General features: G+C 51.5%; 7 protein-coding genes across 7 annotated transcripts; 4 read left to right on the plus strand and 3 right to left on the minus strand.

Annotated features, from left to right (window-relative positions):
* Positions 1-1,112: 1,112 nt before the first annotated feature.
* Positions 1,113-2,002, plus strand: AUEXF2481DRAFT_46076 (uncharacterized protein; the record flags this gene model as incomplete). Its single annotated transcript, XM_013491463.1, has 3 exons — positions 1,113-1,168; positions 1,224-1,475; positions 1,525-2,002. The coding sequence occupies 3 exons, from the start codon at positions 1,113-1,115 to the stop codon at positions 2,000-2,002; spliced, it is 786 nt and encodes a 261-aa protein (XP_013346917.1).
* A 1,025-nt stretch (positions 2,003-3,027) lies between these two features.
* Positions 3,028-3,972, plus strand: AUEXF2481DRAFT_26776 (uncharacterized protein; the record flags this gene model as incomplete). The annotated part of the gene is made up of 5 exons (XM_013491290.1): positions 3,028-3,108; positions 3,215-3,361; positions 3,469-3,581; positions 3,641-3,863; positions 3,892-3,972. 5 exons carry the CDS (start codon positions 3,028-3,030, stop codon positions 3,970-3,972), a joined length of 645 nt encoding a protein of 214 aa, XP_013346744.1.
* Positions 3,973-4,145: 173 nt separating this feature from the next.
* Positions 4,146-5,876, minus strand: AUEXF2481DRAFT_26777 (uncharacterized protein; the record flags this gene model as incomplete). The annotated part of the gene is made up of 2 exons (XM_013491291.1): positions 4,146-5,553; positions 5,626-5,876. The coding sequence occupies 2 exons, from the start codon at positions 5,874-5,876 to the stop codon at positions 4,146-4,148; spliced, it is 1,659 nt and encodes a 552-aa protein (XP_013346745.1).
* Positions 5,638-7,173, plus strand: AUEXF2481DRAFT_36913 (uncharacterized protein). The gene has a single exon (XM_013491400.1). The coding sequence runs from the start codon at positions 6,122-6,124 to the stop codon at positions 6,842-6,844; it is 723 nt and encodes a 240-aa protein (XP_013346854.1). The 5' UTR covers positions 5,638-6,121; the 3' UTR covers positions 6,845-7,173.
* A 280-nt stretch (positions 7,174-7,453) lies between these two features.
* Positions 7,454-8,615, plus strand: AUEXF2481DRAFT_2350 (uncharacterized protein; the record flags this gene model as incomplete). Its single annotated transcript, XM_013491196.1, has 2 exons — positions 7,454-7,699; positions 7,761-8,615. The coding sequence occupies 2 exons, from the start codon at positions 7,454-7,456 to the stop codon at positions 8,613-8,615; spliced, it is 1,101 nt and encodes a 366-aa protein (XP_013346650.1).
* Positions 8,616-8,960: 345 nt separating this feature from the next.
* AUEXF2481DRAFT_26780 (uncharacterized protein) lies at positions 8,961-13,145 on the minus strand (the record flags this gene model as incomplete). The annotated part of the gene is made up of 1 exon (XM_013491292.1): positions 8,961-13,145. The coding sequence occupies one exon, from the start codon at positions 13,143-13,145 to the stop codon at positions 8,961-8,963; it is 4,185 nt and encodes a 1,394-aa protein (XP_013346746.1).
* A 719-nt stretch (positions 13,146-13,864) lies between these two features.
* AUEXF2481DRAFT_26781 (uncharacterized protein) lies at positions 13,865-17,222 on the minus strand (the record flags this gene model as incomplete). Its single annotated transcript, XM_013491293.1, has 2 exons — positions 13,865-17,104; positions 17,160-17,222. 2 exons carry the CDS (start codon positions 17,220-17,222, stop codon positions 13,865-13,867), a joined length of 3,303 nt encoding a protein of 1,100 aa, XP_013346747.1.
* Positions 17,223-17,632: the final 410 nt, after the last annotated feature.

Raw genomic sequence — 17,632 nt, forward strand, 5'->3', positions numbered from 1 at the left:
GCAGCCCTCACCGCTCCCGATGCCAAACGGCGAGCAGCCGCGTGACTGTGTTACATGTTTGACAGCGCCAAAGGCAGCAGTCCTTTTTTTCCACCTGCATGAACGAGGGATATGATGATAAAAGGGAGCAAACCCTGCTGGAACCAGAGGCTCTTCTGGTCTCTTCTGGTTTCAGGCCTCCTTGATCAACTTCGCTCTCTGCACATATCCGTTCTGATCCTGTTTAACGGATAAGCTGACTTGAGCCATTGTCACTTCTATTCTTGATAAGCTGAATCCTTCACATCACTTGATTTATTCAGCAGATCATCACAAGTCACGTCACTCCAGGCGACTCAAAGGCTTTACTCAAGAGAATCGACAGTGGGCAGGTGAAGGTGATCATCAGTGCTTGTAGTGCTTGTGTTTGATCAGCTCATCGCCAGCCTTTCGCCTGTTGTGGTGAAGTGTAGACTAGGTATATTTCCCATCTATCAGAGCTGTTTCCTCATGAACCCGTCATTGACTGTCAACTGAAGCTACAGCCCCTCGATCCGCTTCCTGACTATCCCGGTCGTCGTGGCTTCCGCGAGAAACAGCATAGCAAACCGCTGGATTTTACTTGAGCGTCACTCGTTCCTGCCTCAACTTTGGCATTCACTCCTGCTCCTGCCTTCACATCGCAACTGTCTACGGCTGCCTTCGCTCGCACTTCCCGCCCCTATATATCAGACGCCGAGCTCATCTTGAACCTCGCCTCGATCATCCACGTTCCGACTCGATTTCTTCCAACTTCTTCCAAGTCTTTCCAACTTCGATCGTCTACCTTTTCTTCGTAACAGTTCTCTACAATCGGCACTATGGCCTACATGTCAACCATGCGCACTTCGGTTTTCCGCGCCGCTTGCCTTACCAAGGTTCAATCCGCTGTCGCGCCGATTTCTGTGCGCACTTTTGCTTCGACTCGTGTTCTCGGTGATGAGCAGTCGATCAATGTCGTCTCTTACTCCAAGGCTGGTCACCGTGAGCAGGAGACTCTCGCCGTCCCCGCTCCTGGTAATGAGCCTGTCTCCCCTCCTGGTCAGGACATCGAGGTCGCTGCCCAGCCTCTCAAGGCCGACCTGCTTGCCAAGATGCCTCCTACCCTGCAGAAGTTCACCCTGACTGACAAAGTCGCCGTTATTACCGGGTAAGTCTGAGCTCTTCTTCTCCTCACTTTATACGTCTCTGACTCTCGCCTTCAGCGGTGGTCGTGGACTTGGTTACAACATGGCTCAGGCCCTTTCTGAAGTTGGTGTCAAAGGAATTGCCATCTTCGACGTTCAGCAGGAACTCGGCGAGAAATCTGCTCAGCAGCTCTCAGCTCAGACTGGCGTTGATGTTCGCTTCTACAAAGTCGATGTTCGTGACCAGGCCGCCATTCAGCAGGCCGTTCAGGATGTTGCTGCCCACTACGGCCACATTGATGTTCTCATCAACGCCGCTGGTATCGCCGAGTAGGTCAATCTTTTTACATTTGCCATCACTCGTTTTAACAAGATTCAGCTCCAACGTCAAGGCTGAGACCTATGATTCGGAGAAGTTCCGCCGTCTACTTGACATCAACATTACCGGCACTTTCCTCGTTGCTCAGGCTGTCGGCCAGCAAATGATCAAGCTCAAGACCGGCGGTTCCATCATCAACATCGCCTCGATGTCTGGTACTATTGTCAACTACCCCCAAGAGCAATCCTGCTACAACGCCTCCAAGGCTGCTGTCATTCAGCTCTCCAAGTCCCTCGCTGCTGAGTGGGCTCGCTTCAACATCCGTGTCAACTCTATCTCCCCCGGCTACATGGACACCGCTCTCAACCGTGTCCCTGCTCTTGACGCCCAGAAGCGCATCTGGATGGACAACACTCCTCAGAAGCGCCTCGGTGCTGTTGATGACCTCAACAACCTTGCTGTCTACCTTGCCTCGCCTGGTTCCAGCTACATGACCGGCAACAACTGCCTCATTGACGGTGGTTACACTCTCTGGTAAACAGTCACGCCTGATGTCCCCAAATTGTCAGCGCGGCGTTCGTCATTCTCCTCAGCAAGTTCACGCATCTGCATGGCGTTACAGGGCGGGTATATAAGAGGCGTTCATCAAGAGGCTGCGATCTGTTCTCACAGCATCTGATAGTCGCTCGATGCGGTATAATATGGTCACGAAGGGGATGATACTATAAATGTGGGCTGGTCAATTGCCTCCTTTACTACTACAATGCTCTACAATAGGCGACTTTGCTTTTTTCTCAATCAAAACTACCCTGATTTGCTCACACTTTTTTCCCTTTGTTTGGCGTGATGGATCCCAGTATGATTGTCAGGTTGTGTTTCTTCATGTCGCATCGAGTCAACTTCACAATCTTCGTACAGGGTCTTACAGACTTGACCCACATGAAACAAATTCACGATTTGCAGTTTCCAGCGACACGCGATGTCACTCTTCGCACTATACCAATGATGTCACGTCAGGGTGCTAAGCTCAACCAGTGGTTCTACCTTGATATGCCAAATCACTGCTACCCCTCCGACTCTAAGTGGATGTGTCAAATACATCTATGATCTTTCGCACTAGTTTTCAAGGACACAAAGTGTTTTGGTATCCTTGGTCGAGGTCGTTGAGCAGACACGTCGATATTTATGATTCCAGATGTGCTGTTTCATGGATGAAAGGAAAATGACAATGCTCTGATAGTATGCGAGAGTGTTCAGAGCGAGGATTTTGCCGGAGATGTCTTCTCGCCTGTCTGTAGACTCGGCATCTCTCCAGCGGACATCTACCATGAACCTGACTCTCATATACCTCTGTCACGATAGATGGATATGCCATCGTTTGGGGGAGGAGAGTGCAGATATCATAGACACTCAAAGGCACCATACTCCTGATCTCAGCCTTGCGCACTCATCGAAGCTAGTAGCTGTGGAAATGCAGAACGTTTCCTCATGTTTGATGCCATAGGCAGGGAGATGGCGTAAGACACTACATCTCGAGTAAGTATTCAACGACACCGAAAAAACATGGTGCATTTCCACAGCTACATTTCTGTCATTGGGGTTATGGGAGAAGCAGCGCCCAATGTGCCGATTTGCCATGACCTGGTAAGTGTTGGTTGACACCTTCTCTCAAAACCAACAGTGGCTCATCATGTCTAGTCTGTCATGTGTTGCAGTACTAACCGTATACGAACTACCAACATTAAGATAGCATCGACGAAGAGCGTCTTACGAACAGACCGCACCAGGTCCACGATCACTTCCATCGTTGCCCGATCTCGTCTCGACATGCTTAGTCCATTGTCACACTCTGCGTCGACGCAAAAGATACATATCCTTTCTCCTCGACATCCTACTTGTACGTACCATTCTGGTCAAAGACCCTCGACGCTTCTCCTTGTATGCCATGTCTCATTGTTCTTCGTCTCGCATGTACTGATCCATTGTATCAGATACAACGCACAGATGTCGGACCCCTCGAACGAGGTGATGGAGAAGGACCGCAAAGTTGTCGACGAGGTCTCGGGTCCCGGTGCCGTTGCGAACAAGGTTGATGACCGCAGGGACGCTCCAGCTGGGTATGTGGTTGATGTGCCTGTGTTGTGCATTGCATCAACTAACCAACCCTGTGTTGCAGGCAGGAGAGAAAGAAAGGGGCCGCCAGCGCCAGTAACCCGGCCTCGCAACACGGTGGTACCTCCCTCGTCTCCGAGCCCAAAGCAGACACTCCAGCTCCCAGCATGACCCAAAAGAAGCTTGTCAAAATGCAGAACAAACTCCTCAAACCAGCACACGACGACGGAGAGTTCGAAGACATCGATCTAGGAGACAGTGAGCAAGAAATCAACATAAACGAATGGGTGTGGGTTGGAAAATGATGATGTATAGGAGAGATTGCGAAAGATCAAGCTTTCTTCTATTCGTGCTTTTTGTGAGCTAGAAACTCCAGAATACCAAAAAGACATTTGAAAAATGAAACCACCATTCAATTCATCTATGCAAAACGAAACTGTTCGGAAAAAGTCATGGCGGGGAGTCCACTGATCGAAGCAGTGGACGAAGCGTGAAGTGCGTCTGTGGGAGCTGCAGGACGACTCGTCGGAGGTGTGAGAGGAGGTGAAATAAACGGGATATTAATCTCTTCATGCGCTGGCCTCGATGGTACCGCGGACACCAGTCTTGGAGCCGACTTCGCGGACGATGACCTGTACTGAAAGGTCGGCGCTGACGTTGATCTGGACCTCGACCTTGCTGCCCTTCTTGACGTCCTTGACGGCAGCCTCGGCAATGACCTCACCGGCCTTCCAGACCTTCTCGCGGGTCTCCTCGGGCTCGTCGTCGCTGTCATCGTCTGAGTCGTCACCGTTGGCCTCCTTAGGGGCGACCTCCTCCTGGGTGACCTTGATCTCGCTGACACCCTCGCAGAGCTTGACGAGAACGTCGCCCTCGGCAGCGTTGAGCTGGGCGGTGCGGCGGACTGGAACAGCGGTGTTGGCATCGATCAGGGTAACGAACTCGTTGTCGCCAACAAGAACACCAATGGCCTTGGCGAGGTGAGGGGCGACAGTGACGGCGGGGTGGGTGCTCTGCTCAACATCCTCCTTCTCAAACTCGCTGATCAAGCTGGCCTGGATGGCAGCACCACGGACGGTAAGCTCGCTGGGGTTGACAGCGGCGGGGTTGGTGGAGGGAGCAATAACGGTGGACTCGGCGAAGACGGACTGGAGGTTGTTGGCGATCTTGGGAGTGTGAGAAGTACCACCGGAAAGGAGGATCTCGTCAATGTCGAGGTTGTCGAGACCGGCCTTCTGAACGGCAGACTCGATCAGACGGGTGAAGGAGCCAAAGACCTTGCCGGCGAGGTTCTCGTATCTGGTACGGTTGACGGTCAAGCTGAAGTCAATACCGTCGGAGAGGGACTCAATGCTGAAGGCAGCAGAGGCACCAAGGGACAAACTCTTCTTGACAGCCTCAGCCTCGAGCTTCAGCTTGGCGAGCGAACGGTCGTTGGTGCGGGGGTCGGTCTTGTTCTTCTTCTGGAACTCCTTTGCGGCGTAGTCGATCAGGGCAGAGTCGAGCTGGGCGCCGCCGAGCTCGTAGTCGTGGGCGGTGGCCAGGACGGTGTACATACCACCGCGCGAGGCAACGATGGCGATGTCGGTACGGGTACCACCAATATCGGCAACAACGACGTTCTTGTCCTTGGTAGAGTCCTCGTTGTTCTTGGCATCGTGGGCGAGGAGAGCAGCGACGGGCTCAGTGATGAATTGGAGGACCTCAAGACCGGCCTCAGTGGCGGCCTTGTTCAGGGCATCCTTCTGAGCGTCGGTGAAGTCTGAGGGAATGGTGATGATGGCAGCATTGACCTTCTTGCCAAGGTAGTCGGTAGCGGAAGAAGCGAGACGACGGAGGTGACGGGTGGTGATCTCGTGGATTGTGCGGGTGTTTTGCTCATCGGCCTCGGTGTCCTTGATCTGGAAAGAGATGGTGTTCTCGGCGTCCACGGGGTGGGCGGAGGCGTGGCAGTTGGTGGGGTCTATTGACTTGAAGCTGCGAATTGTCAGAAATGAGCTCTAGCAGTGCCATGGTCAATTGAACAGGCAGGAGCAGGAGGTGACATACTCCTTGCCGAGGAAGTCTCTGAAGTATGCGACGGTGTTCTTGGGGTTGCGGACGAGCTGCGACTTGGCCTCGGTGCCCTGGAACTCCTCACCGTCGACGTAGGAGAGGACGGTAGGGATTTGACGGTCACCAAGCTCGTTGGCAATGACTTCAGCCTTGGAGTCGCCGGAAGTGTAGGCGATGGAGCTGTACGAGTTGCCAAAGGAGATACCAATGGCAACCTTGGGTGCGGTCTCGCCCTCTGAGCTCATATTGAATGTGATGTGTGGTGGAAGCGGCTGAAAAGACTGGAATTCGAATCGTCGCAAAGTCGGATGGTTTGGGCGACAGGGATAAGTGGATTGATCTCTTGTACAAAAGCTGGTCGATGGGACTTTGGACTTTGCTCCAGACTTTCTCGAACCTCGAACAAATTTCCAGCCGCGATTTAGCCGCCTCAAGACGAGCCAAACCATCCTTTCGTCATCGTCGCAGGAATCGAATCTACTCAAGAATCATGTCGTCTGTAATGCTGCTGCCCGGTCAGGAGCTGTCGCCTGATCAATTGCCTTCTCAAAACACCACTCGCACTTTGACTCTGGGTCCTGGTCTGCGACACATTCCGCCCGTCACGATTGTCGCAACCCAAGCTGGAGAATTGTGTACCGACTCCAAGAAGAATGCCATCTGGATTGAGAACCTCGGAGGTCGCTATCTGCCTCACACTGGCGATCTTGTCGTCGCCACTGTCCAACGCTCCTCTACCGACACATATCACTGCACTCTGACACCGCACACTCCTTCCGTCCTGCTCGGCCAACTTGCTTTCGAAGGCGCAACCAAGAAGACCAGACCCCAACTCACCCCTGGAGCTCTCGTCTATGCTCGTGTATCAAAGGCCGACAAGTGGAGCGATGTCGAGATCGAATGTGTCAACCCTGCCACCGGAAAGTCTGACGGTCTTGGTCCCCTCAAGGCTGGCATGCTCTTTGATGTCTCGCCTGCGTTCGCTCGTCGCTTGATGATGGGTGCTGGAAAAGGTGGTGTTGTGCTGCTGGAAGAGATTGGCGAGAAGGTCAGATTCGAGGTGGCTGTGGGAAGAAATGGAAAAGTCTGGGTCAACAGCTCTACCATTGCTGAGACTGTCGCTATCGGACGCTGCTTGACCGACACTGACGACAAGGACTTGGACCTTCAGGCGCAGAAGAAGCTCGTCAACAAGATGGTCAAGAGCGTTTGAGCCCTGTCCCAAACCGAGGACAAGGCAAGAAGAACTCCCTGCTATCTCGCCAGCATCAGCCTCGCACACAGCATTCAATGAATCAACGACAGAGAGTCTCGAATTTGCAGCACCAAGATGCCCACTCGAGGCGTCCAGCAATGAAAGCAAAGTGCAGCTATAAGCATTACACGGATTCGGACAGAGTCCACTCGAGACCTTTCTCGACCCAAAGTAGCACGCAACACGCTTCGGGACAAAGCTCGGAAGCCTATTCGTGTGCAATAGGATGGACGTGGGATGCGCGCAGATGCGCTCAAGGACATATCGGCAGGCGAAGCTGAAGACGCACAGCTGTATTGTCTGCGAGGCTATGAGCCAATATGCAGTCAATCACAAAAGTAGATGAATCTGTAGCCTACCCTAGCAACCGTGCTCGCAACTTCAACACCATGCTCAGAACTCATGTGAATAAATTTGCCAAGAATCACAAGCCAAAGTCGAAGCCTCAGGCAGGCTCCGGAAAAAAGTCCATCGCAAACGTCACCGAGGACCCCGCCATAGCATACAGAAATTCATAGCTCGATTTTGACAGAGAAAAACACAATCGACCAAGATCTCGCCGCAATCATGAGTACACGCAATCGAACACCGCCACTCCTTGAACCATACCTCCGTCTACCTTCTGAAGCATCACAGCTGCTCTTGACGGGCGTCCTCGACTCGTCTCCACAATGGCTTGTGACCCGCCTCCTACGTAGCGCATTTACTCCTTCGGAAGAAATAGAAGCACCGGAAGAGCAGGATGTTAGTGTGATATTGGTATCATGGCTACGCGACTGGGAGTTTTGGAAGAGCGAGGCCAGAAGAGGTGCTGTGAGTACCTCCACAAGAACTCGAGGAAACACGAGAGCCAAATGCTGACACTACGGAACAGGGCATCGATCTCGCGCGTCTGGCACAGCAAGACAAATTCTTCTTTGTCGATGGATTGACCCATCTCTTCCCTGTCGCGACCTCGACGCCTGCTGCACCTTCACCAAAAGCAGCACCACCAACAGCACAGAGGACTCTACCCATTAGAAATGCACCTGCCTCGCCTATACCGAACAGAGGTGGCCCTCTACCATCTCGAGGTCCTCTACCCTCTCGCGGTCCTCCTGCTACCACACCTTCGCAACCACAACCACAACCACAACCACAACCACAACAATCCGCAGCTCCTTCACCACAACAACAATCCACCCAACCCTCAAATACAACCCACCTAAAAGACGCCTCGCTAATCTCCGTTTACAAAACCCTCTCCACCAAAATCTCCTCCCTCTTAACCTCGCATCCGACCAGAAAGATCCACCTAATCCTCGACTCGCCAACCCTCCTGCTCTCCACCTCTTCCTCCCCCTCCGCTTCCTCCCTATCCTCCCTCCTCCTCTCTCTCCGCTCTCTTGTCACAACATCAACTTTGATCCTAGAAGCCGATACACCATTTCTCTCCGCCGCTCTTCCTGACACGCATACACAGCCTACACCTTTAGAGGCAGCTCATGCGGCTTTTGTGGTTCAACAGGCTCATATCAGTAAATGGGTGTTGAGTTTACGGCCGCTTGATACGGGCAAGGCCAGGGATGTTAGTGGTGTTATCAGAGTGAGCAGAGGTGGGGCTTGGGATGATGATGGGGATGAGATTGAAGGCAAGGAAAAGGAGATGAAGGAGTTGGAAGCATTGTATTTTGTGCAGAATGATGGTGGTGTCAAGGTGTTTGAGAGGGGTGAGGCTAGTGTTGGGTAGATTTGGTTATCCATACCGTGATATAGCTCATCGTTGTCAGGGCCCTTCACAAGATTGTTGCAGAGGTGTTCCTTACAGGAGACGATGGGCTCTGCTCTACAAGGGAGTGCACACCTCGAATATTTCTGTAAAACGCACGATGTCGTTCAGCACAGTAAGCGGTCTATTGGGAGCTGCTCTCATCCAAATCCCTCCAGACGCAAGAGTTCACTGCGGAAATTACTGCGTTGCGACGACTATGATCAATACAATGACTCTACACTGGGACGAGGGATTTCGGTCATACTGGTTGCATTTCAAGACGAATCTGATTCGCTAGGGTACAATGCTTTCTCCAATCTCTGTTCAAAAATGCATGGCCATCAAACGATCAAGTGCATTCTCAGGTGCTTCCATCGCTGCTTCATCGGTATGGCTCGCTCCTTCCTCAGCTTGGAAAGTACCTTCCTCAGTTTGGAGAGTGCCCTCCTCAGTTCGGGTAGCCTCCTCTCCAGTGTGAACCACTCCTTCTCCATTGCTCATCCTGTTCGAGAGTTCTTCCTTCAATGTGTTTTGCTCTACTGCTACTTCTTTCTTTGGACTTTCAGCAACATCGAAGGCTGTTCCCACGTGGTCATCCACACTGTGCTCAGGTCTCCATTCTTCAAGAGGCTCCAGCTTCAATCCGCCGAGGTTGGCCTTGTAGCTGGACTTTACGACCGGTGTTCTGCGTCTGATCTCACCACCAAAGGTTGTGCTCAAGAGAGATGGCCCTGACTGGCTGGTGGCTATCTTGCCAAGTTCTCTGCTGAACAACCAGGGATAAGTTATGAGGGGAGCATTGCTGAGATCTCGGTTTATCGACCCCTGCTTATTCTCCTTCCACTGTCGCACTTCCTGATCGGTGACCGTATACATGGCAGCCACGAAAGGTCCGAGGATGCCGAATGCTTGTTCACCTCCCATGTAACCAGTGTCGGCAAGTTGAAGATGTTCTCTGACTTGAGCTTGGAAATCGGATTTGATGGCACTCATCAAGTTGCCAAGGTCTTCGGCCAGAGAGTACCAATGCTTCTCGCGATTGTGGTCCATTACGAAAGCTGTCCAGACCTCGAACTCTGTTTGGATGTTGTGCTGGGCCATGACACGACGGATTTGCTGGTCGTATGCGATTTTGAACTCTCTAGCCTTTGAGAGCATTGCTTCAGTCACGACGTACGCATGGAGGATGCGCTGATCAAAGGGCTTCTCGAGCTGTGGTGTGAACTTCTCGGGCTGCACCATGTCGTAAAGAAGACCAAGAACTTCCTTGGAGGTGTAATGCTTGTTCTTAGGCTTTGCTTCCATCCAATGAGGAAACTTGTTCGGCCAGAGGCTCTCCGGAACTCGGGCCGGTACACCGGTCTTGTTGAAGTCCACTGCTTGTGAATGTAGCTGGGCAAGATCGGTACAGTCCTTATGTCCCACTCCTCCGTTCGCAGACTCTCGATCAGCAATAGCACGATGATTAGTGGCGATGGGACCGATATTGTCGTATTTGATGTAGTCGACAAAGAACTTGAAGAAATGCTCGTCTTGCACAGCACCGATACAGGTGACTGGCGTTGGTGGGTCGTAGTTCATAGCCTCACATTGCCATCTCGATCTCGGAGGCAGCAAGTCATCATCCCACATGATCAGATAATCGTCGCCATCAAGATCTCCGCCAGCGCACATGTTGGCAAGTGGTCTTTCTCCTTGCTGCGGCAGAACAACGATGTTCTTGAGATGCTTTAGTGCCTTGCAATCGACAGCCTTGACCACACGAATGTCACCAGGATGTAGAGACGGATTGCGTGCAAGGAGACAAATGCCTTGTACGATCCTCCATTGGCCTTCCTTCTCTGCTGGCACTTGGATGAATATCTCTGGAAGTTGTTTTGGAGCCATCTTGAGCGTGTTTGTCTCGTCGACGCAGCCAAGAACGAAGGCACCTTTCTCAATAAATAGCTTGGCCTTTTCCTTGAGAAACTTCAAGCTCCAAGCACGCCAAAGCTGAAGCAAAATCTTGCACATTGGCTCATCAGAGTGCATAAAGCCGTCGAGAATCATTCCAGAAATTGTAAGAGTAATCTGGTTGAAATCGACGTTCTTCTGCAACATCTTCAAGGCCATGTTCTCATCATTCATTGCCATGTTGATGTCACCAAGCTCTTTGGTCATCTTGTCGATGAACACTTGCTTTGGGACACCACGGCCGGTGAGGACAAGGATGATTTGCTGGTTGAGAGTGGATGATAGAAACTTTGAAGGCTTGATGATCTCGAGTCCAACACTTGTCGCATTGAACTTGCGCTGACTAGGTCTGAGCAGAACCTTTCTACCCTTGAGAGCAGGATCGACTACGAGGATGCCCTTGAAGCCCCCCATACGAAATTGAAAAGCGGATGGATAATCGTGAGGGCCACGGTCGGCGTACAATTCATTAGCGACCATCTGAGCAACGAAAGGGGAGACTTTACCCACACCATCAGTGAAGCAGTAGCCATTCCTTTCGACATCTCTGATCATGGTGTTATCGACTTTGCCAATGTTGGTAGAGGCTCTAGTTGTAGAGAAGCATTGACCAATACGAGCCATGCATTTTGCAACGACATTGATAGCCGAGAAATCCCCAAGAGCCATGCGGATGTTGCGCGCGGTTTTTTCCTCGCTATAAGGTGTAAAGAAATATGCGCCTCTTTCACGGAACTGGGAGTTTCCACAAGCAAGCCAATCGTAATGACGGCCAGCGATGTCAATGCCATGGCGCAAGCAACGTTCGATACGGGCCCATACCTCGTGCTGATTCTCGTACCTTGCAGTGGGCCTGAGGCTTCCCGACGGATCTTCATCCTCAAACTTGACGCGGAGGAAATTGCCAGCGGCGAAAAAGTTGTCCCTGATGACCCGATTTGAGACTTCAACGGATGGTGTCTTGACGTAGAAAGTGGTGGGTGTGATGACGGCGGTCCTCATTAGAGTACATCCCCTTGGCACACGACGCTTGCGAGGATGACGAAGATCATAAGTGGCAAAGATGTCCATGGGATTGTAGTAGGTTCTGTTTGAGTCTGCGACGTTCTCGAGGATGATCAGGGCTAGTGAAATGGTAGAAGGATTGTTGATGTCGCGCACAAAGCCTCGGTCCAAAGCACTGAGCTCAAGCAGGAACTGCTGGGTCAAGGTGTACTCGATGATATTGTTGTTGGAAATGCACACCTCGAGCTGGTAGCGAATGTCTTGATCGAGGTGCATCATATCGTCTTGCATCTCATGGAGATCGGAATCGTGAGAGGCACGATGTGGATCCAGCAATGCCCAAACGACCGGATCTTCTCGAGATATCGATTCGAAGTCAGCAGGACCGCAGCTCTGGATGTCTGAATTATGATCTTCCAGGACCTCGAGGATAGTGTGGTAAGCAGAATTGTCTACACTGGCTGGAAACTTGAGCCTCCAAGTCAGCCAGCGACCCGTATCGACTACCGGACTGGGAGGCACGAAAGAAACTGGATTGAGATCACGCTCTTCGGGGTTCAGATCTATGTCAGTGACGCGGCGCCAACCTCTAGGCCAGTCTCGAAACTCTTGAAGATCTTTGTTGGGCTTGTCTTGGTATATCTCTTTGAGAAGACCGCGTCCTACGGTCTGCCACCATACAGGAGGAAACTGCGAAGTGATGATTATCTCCCTTTGACCATCCTCGTGTTGCATTTGAACAATCTTGAGAGGGGAGCTGAGACGGAACTCGGCTCTGTACCAGGGTGCTCCGGGCTCAGTCGTGAGAAAGAAGCGAAATTCGAGAATGTGCCTGTTAGCTAAGTCAAGCATTAGGACGGCAGGATGGTGCTCTGTGCTGGAGGCCGTATGCATGGTCATCATCTGACGATCACCAGTCATAACACCAAACTCGATCTGCTCGACTGGAACGATGGTGCTTTTCCTGATTTGCCTGGTAGGATCTGCTGGATATGGAATCTCCCTATGTGTGTAAGGCCGGGTTGTGACTCTAAGCTCGCGTGGGCCGCAGAACATAGTTGACTTGAAAAACGCATCGCGAGTGAAGAATAGAAGAGCGCTGGTTGTGTGATCGGAACGGCAGTCAATGAGAGAAACATGACCGAACTCGAAGAGGACCCGGTGAATGTCGTTCGGGTTGCGGCGGCCGGATGGTATGCCCTCGATCTTGATCCAAGTCGGCTCCCAGGGCTTTGTTGTGCGGTTAAGCTTTCGACTTTCGTCATATTGCATGGTGAGCTGAGGTGATATGAGCGGTGCTCGATACATGGGAGCATTGCGACGAGAGTTGGCAACTGGAAGACCTCTGGCGTTGTACCTGACGGTCCCTCTGGCGGGGAGAAGAGGAGCAGGACGAGGTTGGTTGGTGACAGTGGCAAGAGGAGTAGGAGCCGGACGAGCAAGTGAACTGGAAGTCCGAGCCGAAGGTGATAAGCGCCGATGCGGTCCTAGTTTGGGAGCCAGTTCTCTGCTTGATGGTGGGCTCTCCCCAGGTCCAGTATTCTCTGCCATGATGACAGCGGAGAAGCAGGATGTATCACGATGTTGATGGTTGAGCAAAGGAGTGGCGATGAATACGTGGGAGGTGTGTTGATGGTGTTGTCGATAGTGACGATTCCTGAGGTAAAACAAGTACGCAAGCGCGCGAAGCCGCTCAGTACGTATGTGTGACTGAGAGGGAGAGACAAGGAGATAGTGACGGAAGAGGACAACAAACGCCAGCAATCAACAACGTTCTTGCCAATCCAGCGTGAAAGCGTGTCGACAGTTTCAGAACAAGCGATTGACAATCCGACCAACTTTCGGTCTTCGGGTGCTTGCCTTTGCTCTTGTTTGCTGCACGACAACAGTGGATCTGCTTCCTGTCTGTTCTCATGCATGATCCTAGACACTGCTCCAGCCTACATCTAGATCAACATCACAGAGTTGTGTAGTTAGGCTCGCCTTGTGGAGCAAGTGTTTGATCAGTCATATATGTTGTTGATGGTCTTTCTTGTGTTTTGGTAGTGAAGGTTGGGAAAGAAAACAGTGCTTCACAAAAAGTGCCATGCGCTGGTCCCGTCTCTGCATGTGCACCTGCATTTTATATGCAAGCGTCCTTGCTTGGCCATTTCTAGGCCGGACAGGCAAGGACGGACTTCTACAGGTCTGCGGTAACATATTGTTGGTAGAAAATGAGAGCTCGGCTCTTACGGGGCATTCGAAAGTCATGAGGAGCGACTGCGTCTAAACTAAACATTCGCAGTACTTTCATCCAAACCATTCTCTCCCTTGTTATTTAGACCAGCACCTGGGGTACCAGTCATCACATGATCAGCAGAAAATGACCAGTCTTCCAGCTCCCGTCTTTCTGCAGTAGCCACTCCAAAGCTATGGTTTTGGAGGTCGTGAAATGCAACTTTGCTCGGAGATCTAGCTCGCACAGGCGATCGATTGGTCGGCATGTCTTGCAGAGGCTGTCTCTTAATAGCACTCTTTGTTCGCATTATAGCTCTTGCTGACCGTGGTGCGATGCTCGTTCTTTTCTCCTGTGTAGCCGTTTGCTTCAACGATGGACGAGGTCTTGCACGCTTGGGGGTAGGACCATTATCTACCGAGGCGTCAGACATGAAAGTACTGTTTGGTTCTTCGTCCTCAAGATCATCATCCGAGTGCTGTGTGCCGGGTGCAGGTGTGAAGGGCATTTGTGAGGCTAACGAGGTTCGTGGGGTTGCTTCATTGGTAGAAGCAGATCGCACAGGCAATACTGACGATTTCGCGGGCTCTGGTGGGGGAGCCATCATGCCAGTGAGGCCCATGGCATTCATCAGTCGGTTCCTCATCTCCTGTGCCTCGAGGACTTGAGCATCCTTCTTCGTGCAATCCTTGGTCAAGCGCTCGATACGTCTCCGAAGATCCGCGGTCTTCTGCTTACTGGCCTCGTTTTGCTGTTGGAAGCCGTCTTCAGCTTCGGCAAGATCCTGTCGGGCTTCTTCCAGTTGCTCCTCAAGATGACTCTTGACACTCAGCCACTCTTGTTTGGTTCTCGACATGGTATCCTCATAGTCGGTGAACGCCTTCTTAGCCTCATCTTCTGAGTTTTGCTTGATGGCTTGAATTTCGGCGAGAAGAGTTTCGTGTTGCACTTGGCGCCCGTTGATGTCTTGCCGCAGCTTCAAGATATCTTGCTCCAGTAGACTGTGGCCTTCGAGTAGCGTAGCTCGTTCGTCTTCGATTTGAGAGATGCGATCTTGGCTCTCCAGAAGCTGCTGCTCGACTTGTTCCTTTTCGGACAACAGTTTCTCATATTCTGAGTTATCGTGTCTTCTGGACTCCATCGTGTTGTCAAGCTCGGAGCGCAGGTTCTCGATTTCCGATTTAGCCTGGTGGAGTTGCTCGCGCACTTGTTCAAAAGCCTCCTGCTTGCAGGCAATAGCGGTAGCGTGCTGGACTTCTTGGTCCTGCTTCTCCTTCTTCAGCTGGTCGATATCTCTTTGAGCCTTGTGACTAGCTTCTTGAAGTTCTCGCGTGATGACGTCGATTCGCTGCATCAAGTCTCGTGTTTCTTGAGAGGATGCTGCCAAGTCATTCTCGTGGCGGTCGTTCTCAGATTCGAGGGCGTTAATGCGCAGGTCTCTATCCATGACTTGGCCTTCGAGCTCTCCGTATGACTTGTTCAAGTCTGCGTATCGCTTCTCAAGGCCTGTGAACTTCTGACGCTCCAGTCTCAGTGGTTCTTCGACACTCTCGCATCTTGCTTCCAAATCATGACAGATGTTGATGAAGGAAGCCACCAGAGACGTCTCCTGATACTTGGCATGCATCTGCATCACCGCACCCAGGCGCTCCTTCCAATGAAGACTTGCGTCTTGCGACTCAGGGGTGGCTTCAATCTCCACGAATGGCGCCGGTCGTTGTGGCGCTCTCAGACGTGTCTGAATACAGATGTGGCAGATTGGGTTGCTTGAATCAACGATCGCATGGTGTCGGAGGATCTCAGGCAACATGCGGCGGATTGAAGAGGTCTCTTCCTGCGGAGCAGCCAGAGCCGCTCGGAGCAATAACGAGCAAAGAGATGACTTCAAGCTGTTCCTCGAAGACGCGTATGAAGCAACGCAGAATCTGTTCATGCCATGACCTGTATCAATCTCAGATGACTTTTCAAGATCAACGAAGAAGTATTCCAGCTTCTGTCGATTATGGCTAGAATGCAAAGCTGCCAGTATACCACGGCGGCAGAACTCATTGTCGTCAACCATGTCAGCAATGTGACGAAGAAATAAGACGTAGCTGTCCGCCGAGTTGAAAACAGTGGCCGGCGATGCTTCGGTCAACAGATCCATGACTTTGTCGAGCAATTCTCCCCACCACTCAGGCTTGAACTTGGAGGATAAACGATACAATGATAGGCGAAGAGACATGTCTAGATGATCGTGTCTCAGAAATGCGGCACCCAAATCCAGCAGCGATCTCTCATAGAATAACGTTGCTTGAGGTGGCAGTACGACTTTATCGGACAGTGAACTTAGGAAAGTCAAAACCTGAAAACGAAGAGCAGGTAACATATCAGGTACGAGGCACTTCTCTTGTAACTTCCGCACAATGACCACGTTCTTGTGGGACCATTCAATCGCAGCAGACTGAGATACGCCAGCAAGGATCTGATTGACCAAGGTAACACTAGTAAGGCCTTGTTCGGTGGGATCTGCTGACTCCGGTCTACAAGCCCAAATGACACGTAGGACAAGCAGCTGCATCGTTTTGTGTGTCTTGTTGCCGTGGAAGAATTGCTTGATGGCGTCGGGCGTCCATTGCGAATTTGAAGAGTCGGCAGGATGGTCAAAGGTAGGCCAGATGCCGTCGCTTCCCACTTCAGTTTGAAACTTCTCGAGAATCATCCTCATGATAGCAAGACAGTACATGCCCAAAGATTGGTCCTCCACACCAGAGGAGCTTTTGAGGATTGAGAAGATGTACTCTTCCAGATGAGCCAAAACGCCTGGAGATAGGACACCAAGAATAGGCTTGCAGGCTCCGTAGACTAGGTGGTGAATTTGTCGAACAGTCGTAGCATTGGGCTGCGTGGCAGCACGGTCGAATAGCTGAAGTAAAAAATTCTGAGAAGTCGCCGGAAGAGCCACATCCGAAGGCAGGGGATGTGAGAGAATGCCTACAGCAGCATCCACATACTGTAAATGAGTCAATTTGGAGCGACTCGGTTGGTATCCTTGCCATGGTGATACCTTTCTGCTTTCAGCTCGCGACTCCAGGGCATGGGTCAAGAGACGAGGCAATAGTGATGGCTCCCTCTGCACGAGCGAGTTTCTGACGTCAACAGCACAACACAGGCGAGTGATGATTTCCAAGACATATGGCCATTGTGGGAGAGCATCTATAAGAGCCTGACTCAAAGAAGATACTCGGCATTTATAGCAAGAAGCCCAAAGACATATATCGGCTTCGGATGTCTGGTTGACGATATCATGGAGAGACTACATAGAGGCAACGATCAGCGTTGTCTCTGGCAAAGTTGCTATTTTCACCAACCTTTAGTTGAGTAGGATATGGAGTAAAGACGACTCGGTCGACCTCTGCAGCGAGGATATCCATAATCTAATGCCTTGGGCGGAGTCGCATACCCGAATAGTTAATGCATGCACTTTATTCTAGAGGCAAAAACAAACATTGCGCCGGTTGACGAGGCACGCGATTTGGTTATACACGCGGTCACATGACCAATTTGCGAAGAAGGTCGATGCAAAGCGGAAGGCCAGTTGTCCGCGATCATTGTCTCAAACTCTTGGAGTGATGCAGAGATGATCAGCAAATAGAGCGATCTGTGTATCTCCACTTTGATGTGAGTATCAACAGGACCCTAGACGCAATCCACGGCGTGTCAAGGGCAAAGAAAGAGTGATGCCGACAAGGTTCAGGGCAACCCGCGTGGAAATGGCGAAAGTGGGGAGCGGTGGAGAAGCGGGGCAGCGATGCAGGTGGAGGGAAGAAGTGCCATTAGCAAA

This window comes from Aureobasidium subglaciale, assembly GCF_000721755.1.
Source record: "Aureobasidium subglaciale EXF-2481 unplaced genomic scaffold scaffold_3, whole genome shotgun sequence".
Lineage (NCBI taxonomy): Eukaryota > Fungi > Ascomycota > Dothideomycetes > Dothideales > Saccotheciaceae > Aureobasidium > Aureobasidium subglaciale.

Bases quoted from the DNA above. Each gene is read 5' to 3' on its own strand.
- AUEXF2481DRAFT_36913 (XM_013491400.1), top strand. From the start codon at position 6,122: ATGTCGTCTGTAATGCTGCTGCCCGGTCAGGAGCTGTCGCCTGATCAA.